General features: G+C 42.1%; 2 protein-coding genes across 2 annotated transcripts in view; one reads left to right on the forward strand and one right to left on the reverse strand.

Moving 5' to 3' along the window:
- The window catches only part of bmp6 (bone morphogenetic protein 6), a 39,685-nt gene extending 37,726 nt beyond the window's left edge, over positions 1 to 1,959 (forward strand). The window contains exon 7 of the mRNA XM_031850176.1: positions 148 to 1,959. Within this exon, the coding sequence (XP_031706036.1) occupies positions 148 to 297 (150 nt within the window). The 3' untranslated portion in view covers positions 298 to 1,959. The remainder of the gene's footprint in view (positions 1 to 147) is intronic.
- On the reverse strand, positions 1,729 to 11,404 carry txndc5 (thioredoxin domain containing 5). The gene is made up of 10 exons (XM_031850175.1): positions 11,041 to 11,404; positions 10,143 to 10,295; positions 9,600 to 9,705; positions 9,396 to 9,492; positions 8,520 to 8,635; positions 7,397 to 7,483; positions 6,902 to 7,060; positions 4,301 to 4,383; positions 4,050 to 4,179; positions 1,729 to 3,501 (listed from the first exon to the last, which is right to left on the reverse strand). The coding sequence occupies exons 1-10, from the start codon at positions 11,331 to 11,333 to the stop codon at positions 3,379 to 3,381; spliced, it is 1,347 nt and encodes a 448-aa protein (XP_031706035.1). The 5' UTR covers positions 11,334 to 11,404; the 3' UTR covers positions 1,729 to 3,378.

Raw genomic sequence — 11,404 nt, forward strand, 5'->3', positions numbered from 1 at the left:
ACTTTTTATGACTTACTATACTATGACTTTTTATGACTTACTATACTGTGACTTTTTATGACTTACTATACTATGACTTTTTATGACATACTATGATTCTTTTTGATTGACGCCTATAGAGGTTAAAGCATTTGTTTTGATTTTCAGGTGCACCTGATGAACCCAGAGAACGTACCAAAGCCATGCTGTGCCCCCACCAAGCTCCACGCCATCTCAGTGCTCTACTTTGATGACAACTCCAACGTCATACTGAAGAAATACAAGAACATGGTGGTACGGGCTTGCGGCTGCCACTGACACCGATATCGACGGCTAATAATGCCGGATTAGAAGTTGGGTTGGCAAAGGGCTGCAACTGCAAAAGTGACTTCCGGGTGATGTTGACCTCAACTAGACCGCAGATTCCTGTCCAAATCCTCAGCCTGTAAGGAATGTCCACCCTGAAAGATCGTTGACATGTTCTATTCAAATATTCTTGGGACAGTTCAGTTATAGGCAACTTCACCCTACAGTGTTGAGCCACCAAGTTGTCAATCACCTTCTCTATTAGCTGTGGAGTTTTCACTTCATAGGTCTGCAACTGAATGAATGTGTGTGTGAGAGTGTGGAGAAGATGGAGTGTTTCAATTTGTATATTATGTGTTTATGGAAGTGTGTGTATGAATACCTAAGAGGCTACTGCACCTTCTCCCTAATTGAGAGGGAGAGGGCTGAACTGTTGTGGGGCCAGTCAGAGTGCTGCTTTCGTTTCCTTCTCCTCTCCCGCAAATTAACACCTTGGATCAGTTCTCAGAGGGGGCTTGAATAATTACAAAAGAACAGCTTCTCTACAGCGCATGATCGTGGGGAGTTATCACAGCATTGAAAACCAACAATAATCGGTGACATCACCTGGTCAAATGACAGTGTATAGATGGTTTGAGAGAGATGGAAAAATACAGTTTCCTTTTCAGTGCAAATGTTAACTCAAACAATCTAATACTAAATGAATGATACATTGGAGTCAGGAGATTCAGATTCCCCTTCCTCATGTATTTTCTTCTTAAAGCCATATTTGCCCTCCTAAAATATAATATGGACTGAACCAAAGTGACCGCAGGCTATTTTAGAAGCGCACTGCTCCAAATATCCCCTCCGTGTCAATATTTGCCAGGCTCACGCTGAGCTGCGATTCACCAGGATGGTTAATCATGATGCATGTTGTGGCTAAACTGATGTTTTTCTCCAAAGAGCCGAAGAATACAGCCTTATCCCTCCGACATACCGCAAATGGCCATTTCCATGTTGCTGCACACGCAAAGTTAACAAACGCTTCCACCCCTGACAACCCATCAAGAGATTGTGGAAAAACAGCCGGCAGAACCGAGTCTGTGCTCGCGTTCTGAAATTAGCCCTTTGCTTTTTCAACCCTGAGGGTAAAATTATGTTGAGATCTGTGTCAAGTGGCAAAGTCTTTCCAATTGAATATGTTACTGTGAGCTTTGAATGACATGGAGTTTATTTTAATGAAAAACTAACCAACAAGAATCAATACCTTACGTGCCTAACCAATCATAAATTACAAAATATACCTCTGGTAAGCTGCTGTTTACATTTGTGATCATGTTTAGTCTGTTTTTTTTGTAAATACTTGTACATTCTCAGCTTATTTATTGCACCTTTTATTAAAAAAGAAAAAACACATACCTTATTAACAGACAGATGCAAGGACGAAATGAAAATACAAACTTATTTTTTGGAAATCTTTATTATGAAATCTCATGTTACAACTTGCCATTATTCACTTTTTTTGTACAAAATCCATGGGTAGTGCACAACCCATTACCCATAAGGAAAAAAATACTTCTGTCACTGGAGTTCCTTAGACCATGTGCTATCCATAAAAACTTTTACCAACTAAAAAAAAACAACCTGCTGTGTCTGACTGTTTGTGTACCTGGGTTAGACAATAAAAAGGTGCCCTGCATCATGCAGCATACACTTGTCACATAACCTGGGTCAAAGAGCAGTAGCAGTGTTATCGACATGGCCTAACAGGTGGGTGAAGTCAGTCACAGGAAAGTGTCCGGAGAAGAAACTGCTCTTAGAACCAGGTCTGTGACACATGACATTTTCTTGGCCGGTGACTGTTGAATCTTCAAACAGCAATTAAACTCAAGCTGCAGCTGGTTCAATCACTAAGGTAAGACTAGACCACAATCATGGTCAGAAGAGCGATACGATGCTAGTCAGCCCACCTGACCCCTGAACTGTGGCCAATGTTCGTTTCAGTCCTTCACAAGTATCATTACAGAAATGTCAAACGGAAGTAAGGTTGTCAGTAAGCACTGATGAAAGCTAACTTCCTTGAAAAGATCACCATGACTTGTGAATGACAAAGTGCAAAAGATTCTAAATAACACCAAGTGACCCAACTGTCTTTTCCTGCTCCACTTACTGGTTCCCAAATCCTTTGGACATGGCCCGAGCAATATACCACAAAAACCTTACATTCACACCGTTTGAAGAAGAAATGAAAACAATAGTAACAGCAGATGGTCACTAATGGAGATATGGGGCGAAATGGTCCAGGCCAGAGACCCTGAAAGCTAGGAGTCGAGAGGGACGGCTGATTGAGATCACAGGAGTCAGAAAATGGGCAAGATGCACAATTGCGATGTTCAGTATACCAAGCTTACCTAACGTATCTCGTTCTTTCCAAAATATATAAATCGTCATTAAGAAAACACTGTGTGTGCCATTATCAGACCTGTGATAACAATGATTCCTCCATCACAACTTCTTCTAGTCTGCAGGGCGTTTTCCTGAGAGTCAAGTCAGATAGGCCATCGCTGGCATGGATAGAAAGTACACTCAACTTTACATTTGGGTGACACTAACTTTACAAACTTTAGAGTGTCGGTACCTTAACATTAATGGCTTGTGAACAGATCCCACGTATAAAATGTAGCATTTAAAAAAAAAAAAAAAGTCAAATGGCTACAGAAGAAGTTCATCAGAATCAAATGCTTTTTATCCAACAGGTAGAAACTGGCACACCTTTCCTTGAGTGGCAGCAGTTTGATGAAAGACCTTTTTATCTGTGTGAGGAGTTCTGGTTCTGATTGATTGAGCAGTGCTTGCAAAGTGATTGTCCGACATATTACTTCATTTGCAAACCCAACCAATAGGATAGTATTCTCCATTTTAGGAGAGTTAAGGTTGGGCAACAGCAACGAATATTCACATCCCAAACAAACACTCTGCTGAATCATTCCATCATTGGCTGCCTCCCAAGTGGAGAGAAAGAGAGAGAGGTGTGGCTACTGTAGGGGAGAGAGAGTAGTGTCCTACAGGCCAGATATGCAGAGTGGTGGAGAGTTGAGTGCTGACTTGACTCTACAGCTCGTCTCTTGCCTGCTTCATCACGAAGCTGTGCAGGCTCTCGAGGTCCCGTCCGCCATGATGCTCGTCACCCTGCTCCCCCGCCCTGAAGAGGATCAACGAGGGGTAACCTCGGACCTGAATAAAGACGGACGGAAAACAGCAGCTCAATCCATGTGCTTCCTCCAAAACCATTTATTTCTTATGCAGTGTTCAAATATTTACCAGTAAACAAAAATAAATGGTGCCTGAGTGAAGTTGAAACCAACACACCAAAAAGGTTACATTTGATCAATAAATCATCACTCAAGTCATAACTAAAAAAACTGAACCGTTGATGCAAGTATTCTGCAAGCAGTACAACTCGCATTGTACACAATGATAACTTGTCTTAATGATCAAAGCTGATGAGTGCGTGCCAGCCAACATTTATTTACCCATGACTGTTAAATCTGCATTTAGATTATAGTGTGTAGCATCTACTTAAAGTACGTGGCAGCAATATTGTTTTATGGCGCTGTAATAAACCCATCTTCACTTTATTACATCCTGTAAAACACACTTCATCTTGAGGGAATTAAAAAGCTGACATAAGGGTATGTGAGAGGAGGAGATCAAAGGGCTCAATGTTCTCTTCGGATGGGGTCTTGAGGTATAAATTGTGGATGACGCCCACACATACTTACAGAGTACTTGTTGCAGAGTGTGCGCTCAACAGTGCAGTCCACTTTGGCTATCTTGACGTCAGTGAGGCCGGAAAACTCCTTCTTGGAAAGATCCTCCCATGTCGGAGCGAGGTTCTTACAGTGGCCACACCTACAGGATTACACAGGAATGACATCACTTAAAGGGACGACACATATTTAGACATTTGAAAGTGATTGTGTTACTTGAAATAGGAGGCTGAAGATGAAGATAAATAAAAGGACGATCTTACCATGGAGCGTAGAACTTGATGAAGGTGAAGCCCTTTGCCACGCTCTCGTCAAAGTTGGTCTCTGTAAGGTCCAACACACTGGACTGTGGAGAGGACAGAACATCGGATATTAAACTGTGCTGATTGGGAGGATCCCTTTGATTACCTGACCGAGAACCCCTACGCATGCATGCATATACACACACACATATACACACACATACATACAGTGGGAACGGAAAGTATTCAGACCCCTTTAAATTTTTCACTCCGTTTCATTGCAGCCATTTGCTAAAATCAAAAAAGTTCATTTTATTTCTCATTAATGTACACTCAGCACCCCATCTTGACAGAAAAAAACAGAAATGTAGAAATCTTTGCAAATTTATTAAAAAAGAAAAACTGAAATATCACATGGTTATAAGTATTCAGACCCTTTGCTCAGTATTGAGTAGAAGCACCCTTTTGAGCTAGTACAGCCAAGAGTCTTCTTGGGAATGATGCAACAAGTTTTTCACACCTGGATTTGGGGATCCTCTGCCATTCTTCCTTGCAGATCCTCTCCAGTTCTGTCAGGTTGGATGGTGAACGTTGGTGGACAGCCATTTTCAGGTCTCTCCAGATGCTCAATTGGGTTTAGGTCAGGGCTCTGGCTGGGCCAGTCAAGAATGGTCACAGAGTTGTTCCGAAGCCACTCCTTTGTTATTTTAGCTGTGTGCTTAGGGTCATTGTCTTGTTGGAAGGTGAACCTTCGGCCCAGTCTGAGGTCCAGAGCACTCTGGAAGAGGTTTTCTTCCAGGATATCTCTGTACTTGGCCGCATTCATCTTTCCTTCAATTGCAACCAGTCGTCCTGTCCCTGCAGCTGAAAAACACCCCCATAGCATGATGGTGCCACCACCATGTTTCACTGTTGGGATTGTATTGGGCAGGTGATGAGCAGTGCCTGGTTTTCTCCACACATACCGCTTAGAATTAACGCCAAAAAGTTCAATCTTGGTCTCATTAGACCAGAGAATCTTATTTCTCATAGTCTGGGAGTCCTTCATGTGTTTTTTGGCAAACTCTATGCAGGCTTTCATATGTCTTGCACTGAGGAGAGGCTTCTGTCGGGCCACTCTGCCATAAAGCCCCGACTGGTGGAGGGCTGCAGTGATGGTTGACTTTGTGGAACTTTCTCCCATCTCCCTACTGCATCTCTGGAGCTCAGCCACAGTGATCTTTGGGTTCTTCTTTACCTCTCTCACCAAGGCTCTTCTTCCACAATTGCTCAGTTTGGCTGGACGGCCAGGTCTAGTAAGAGTTCTGGTCGTCCCAAACTTCTTCCATTAAGGATTATGGAGGCCACTGTGCTCTTAGGAACCTTGAGTGCTGCAGAAATTCTTTTGTAACCTTGGCCAGATCTGTGCCTTGCCACAATTCTGTCTCTGAGCTCCTTGGGCAGCTCCTTCGACCTCATGATTCTCATTTGCTCTGACATGCACTGTGAGCTGTAAGGTCTTATATAGACAGGTGTGTGCCTTTCCTAATCAAGTCCAATCAGTTTAATTAAACACAGCTGGACTCCAATGAAGGAGTAGAACCATCTCAAGGAGGATCAGAAGAAATTGTCAGCATGTGAGTTAAATATGAGTGTCACAGCAAAGGGTCTGAATACTTATGACCATGTGATATTTCAGTTTTTCTTTTTTAATAAATTTGCAAAAATTTCTACATTTCTGTTTTTTTTTGTCAAGATGGGGTGCTGAGTGTACATTAATGACAAATAAAATTAACTTTTTTGATTTTAGCAAATGGCTGCAATGAAACAAAGAGTGAAAAATTTAAAGGGGTCTGAATACTTTCCGTACCCACTGTATATACATATACACATACATACATACGGCGATTAAAAAAAGTTTTTAAAAAATTGTCATAGTATAATGTCGAAAGTCTTAAAAAGGTCACAGTATAGTATGTTGAACAAAGTAAAGAACGTCATAGTACGGTATAGTGTGTTAAGCATTAAACACAAACCTCTGACATGGACTCTATTAAAGTAGTCACTCAAGGCACCAGAACACCAAGGAACATGTAGGACACACTATCCTGCTCTATGATGTGGTGTCCAAGGTGCATCCAGGTTTACAAAAACAGACTTTCACCATTGCTTCACTTTTGTTGTTGTACATTCTTAAAGGATGATGTCGTTGTCATCAGCCGAACTATAATTACTAATAACTTAGTGGGTGCTCAGCTCAGACATCTTTACTTACGTGCAGGTTAAAGATGGACGCAATTTGTTTGGTCCACCCTAATGAAACATCTGTGATTGTACTTTACATAAAAGTGATCGCCCCTCCATTTACAGCTTCTCATGCAAAGCAGATTCCCCAAATCATAATATATGGGCTGCAACACTTCCGCAGCTTGGTTGGATACCAAGCATTGAGAACGTGGCAATGTGTCAGAGCCGTTTTATGAGTATGTTCAGGTGTCTAAAGCCTTTCATGTGCCAGGCAAAATAACTCAGCAACTGAAGAATTGTTGCTAAAATATGTTTTGACCATTTCTGAATGGATGAACACCTGTAGCATACATTTATTGTGTATGGCATTTGGTCTATTTTGTCGTTCACACCCACCTTTGCCTCCTCTTCGGCTGGCTCATCAGCGGGGATCTCGTTTGCTTTTTGTTCCTCACTCGGTTCTTGTTCTGGCTCCTGAGCGACGGCAGCCTTCAGTTGGTTGTCCACAAAGTCTTTGAAGGAGTCCAGGTCTCTTTTTCCTTTGTACTGATCAGTCTACAATCACACACACACTGAAATGAATACTGTACTTACACGTTTCAATCTTAAACTTGGATCTCCAAATCGCGCCAGTGTAATCATACGATGGCTGTTGTGATTAACATGTCAGTGTTTTTAATATTTATGTGTTTAATCATCCCAGTATGATGTCATGTCATGGAGGTTGTTATATTTTGCAATAAATCTTAGGTGTCGATGACAAAGAACACGACAGCCGCAGTGGCAGCAGGTCAGACGGAGGCAGGCAACGGCCAAAACGTGTCGAATGGCTGTGCATGCAGAGACTATTTGGAAAGGAAAGTGTGAAGCAGTGAAAAAACGATTCCGTACCTTCTGTCCATTGTTGAAGAAGATCAGTGTGGGATACCCACGAACGCCGTTCTCAGAGCACGCCTCATACTGCTGTGTACAGTCCACCTAGGTCAGAAATATATGAGCATGTGTTATCAAACTAGAATGAAACATCAGTGCAAATACTGACTCTGTAAATTTGATTAGGAGGTGTGTGTTTGATGACACAGTAGGCAAACAGGCAGCTTCTCATGTGACCAGCATCCTGTTCTGTCGGGCCAGCAGTTAGGAGTGCAACGGATCATAAAACTCACGACTCGGATCACGGATTTGAGTCACAGATCAGAACAAAAGAAAAAGATATTTCAACTGCTCTGAAGTCAGTGTAAACCATTCTAAATGTTACCCTTCTACTTTGCTGTAGTCATCTATGGTGTTTTTTTGTCATTAGTAGTTTTACTGATGTATTATAAGCTGCTTAGAGCTAGTGTTGAACCGGTCATAATTCATCTCCAATATCGATTTTATATTACTATGAAAACATCTTCTTTAAACAATTGTATTAATTAAAGTTTCTCACCAAAACTACACTTCACAAGACTACAATTGAACACATCATGAAAACGTCATAGTTTACATTCGCTCATACTATTTATACTGAACAGAGCCTGAACGCATCATAATGTTACTGAATGAAACCTCTGTACGTTTGTGGTGCTGCCATCGCAGCTAGCTCTCCTCCTGCGAATATGAACGATGTAACATTATCAGGGATCGGCTAATAGAAAGCATGAATTCTGATGTCCTGATAATCTGTGTAATCAGCGGCTCACATGCGAGGGGGATCGGTACAGATCACAGATTGACAATGGCCCGTTACAACCCTACCGGTAGTGTGAAGTAACGTCACGTAACAAGGACGAGAGCAAGTGGAGCACTTTAATAACAGTTTAGCAAACGTGTCACAAAGGCAGCTCATATAGTAGGGTTAGGAAAAATGCAGCTAACTTTTTTTCTGTGGAAAGAAAGCACCATTATTTCCACAAACGCCAATACTTTTGTGGTTGTCCTGTTTTTACCCCGTGTCACAGTATGCAGTGTTTTATTATTCATAAGTAGTTTGATCATGAACCTGTGAGACTGAAAAATCTGAAGAACCCACCTTTCCTATCTTGACATCATCAGAGTGCTCAAAGGTGGTGGCCAGCTGCTCCCAGGTCGGGGCGATAGCTTTGCAGTGACCGCACCACGGGGCAAAGAATTTAATGAAATGGGCGCCTGAAGCAAGAGGAAAACCATATTAGAAAAAGAAAGTGCGGATAACCAGCAGAAAATGTCAAGAATAAAAGAAAATACAAAGAGTAAGAAAGTAAAATGCAGCACAGTGTATACCAATATTTATATGGACATAATTATGTACAACGGTGAGGCTGAAAAAATGAAAATATACACCTCCTATACAGAGGTTATACGCAACCAATTACACAACCTTTATTGGAGCTCTGTTGCCAAGATGTGAAGGTGGGACCTATAAACATGCGTATGTCATATCCTGCTTTCTTTCTTCTCCAAACAAGAAATCATTTATTTTTCTTCAAAACCAAAACATTCAACCTCAGCAGAGCTTAAAATACACAATTTCAACGAGACAATTACCGCGAGCACTGTTTATTTTAGCATTCGTTGTCTGAAAGTCCAGAAAGGTGAGGCGCCAGCAGACAAGTGTTAAATAGTTGGCTCGAGTTGACCGACGTTGTGGATTGTGACTCAGGTGCTCGTGTTGAAACGTCAGTTATGTCAATCAAGGCAATGAAGTGTTTCCATTCTCTAAGGAGGGATCCAGAAACACTACTTAGTGTGGTTGAAAACGGAAAGCATGTTTAAAATTTGAGCCAAAACAGAAACAAGTTATCTGCTGCAGGCAGGATGCAGCTGCACAAACACACAGGATGAAGGTAACTATTCATCTGCCTCTGTTAAGTGGCACAACAGAGCTTTCATGAAGCATTAAACGGCATATTTTCTACTAGATCTTTACCTTTGGCTATGTGGGCCTTAAAGTTGAGAGCGGTCAGATCATACATGCCCTGTTTGGGCTCCGGGACTTTAGGAGGCTCCTGTTCACTCTCTGGTTCCTGGAGGACACACAACAACAACAAGCATCTTTAAATACCACCGTTATCGTGCTGTAAGAGTCACTGGTTCATAAACTTGAGGTGTTGGAACCGTGAACACAACTCACTGAAGGCTCCTCCTGGATTGACTTCAACATCCAGGTCTCCAGAGACTTCAGATCTCGGGGCCCCTGGTACTTGACTGCATCCTGGTCTGGCTTAAACAACATCAATCTACATATAACACACAAAAAAACCCGTTTTGAATTAAAGGAATTTTGGCATGGCAGACATTTGGTTCACACTCACAAGCTTCACAAGAAAGTGAAACTACTAACTAGTCTCATTACTACAAGCTCTAGGACCCTGTCAAAGGATGGTTATAAAGCTTCTGTCAATCATTGTCCAGTGACAGCTGTGTTTGCAGGTATAGCATGCAGTCAGCATCCTAGAGGATGTCATTAAGATACTGACAGAATATTAAACTTAATGCAAGCCAATGTACAATCCTCTGTCAATCAGTGATGAATAGGACTTTTTACTTTATGTTTTTTTTTTTTTTTAATCCTACATGGAAATGCCTTTTTTTGTTAATGTAAAAAATGTGCAAAATCTGGGCGGATCTAATGCATGCCAAAGAATTAATATGAATTGGTGTGAGGGTTACTTACGTGGGGTAGCCCCTAACCCCGTGGTTATTGGAGCAGAACTTGGTGTCCGGGACGCAGTCTACTTTCACCACATACACTGTAGGCTCTTCCATGTTGTTGTATTTGTCTGCCAGTTCATTCCACGCCGGCTGTAGCCTCTGGCAATGGCCGCACCTGGACACAACAAGTAGTACAAATACTGTCAGTGCACAACAGAAGATATTCTTAAAGCTTTTACACAAACATACAACTTATCTGAACTGTCTGCACTTTCAAGGGAAATGTGGAATTACATGTATTACATATGAAGGCTCAGAGTGGTGTTTATGAGGCATTACATTCTGAAAGGTCTTCTTCTGTACTCCTTAGACCCCCCTCAAGGACCTCTGACGGTCCGTGGACCACATTTTTGGAACCGCCGACATGTAACGTTATATAGCAGTCAATCAGTGCGTGCCACGTAAGCACGGCTTCCCAAACTACAACTACGAGCTGTGGTCGACTATTTCGGCACTAACTTAATAAGTATAGCACCACAAACGATGTGCACTAGTTTAAGTTCCCACGTTCAAAGTGTGCAACTACATTTCAACGGCTAGTGAACTAACGTTACTAACATTGTAAGCACCGAGGCCCTTGTGAAAAGTGCTACAATTGCAGTAAAGTGCAGTTTGCTAATTGTTTGACTATGCTAGTTAGCAGCTAAGCTAAACACCGGCTGTCCAAGAGGACGGAGCTAGGTAGCAGACTAGCATGTCTGCTACCTAGCTTGTTTGCTAACTTGCCGGTTAGCTCTAATCCCACTCTATAAACCTTTTCCTTATTGTAAGGGCGGTGTAAAAAAAAAAGAAGACAATGTTGTACAGGTTACTGCAATTAATGTGTTCAACGTTTTATGGAAAAAAACTTGTTCACTTACCATGGAGCGTAAAACATGACAAAGTGGGGTGCAGTGGGCACCGCCTCGTTGAACATCTCCACCGTGTACGTGTGCTTGGCATGTTCATCTTCTTCTGCATCAGAGTCGCAAAACACACTGGTAAACAGTAACGAAAAATAAATAAAACACAACATAAAGGGTGTGCAATTCAGTGCTGAGGCCATGGTGAAGCTCTCTCGGTGTCCCTGCTGGAGTGAAAAGACCGACTCGCAACGTACACGCCCCTCTGACAGCCTCCGTTTAAAGGAATGTGGACTGTGGATGGGACACATGCATATGGGGATTGCTGTTGAGGCAGCAGGGCATGCAAACTGGATGTTGTGTAGATCTATGAAAGCCCGCA

The sequence above is a fragment of the Anarrhichthys ocellatus genome, unplaced genomic scaffold (genome assembly GCF_004355925.1).
Source record: "Anarrhichthys ocellatus isolate YVR2014 unplaced genomic scaffold, GSC_Weel_1.0 scaffold10, whole genome shotgun sequence".
NCBI classification, from domain to species: Eukaryota; Metazoa; Chordata; class Actinopteri; order Perciformes; family Anarhichadidae; genus Anarrhichthys; species Anarrhichthys ocellatus.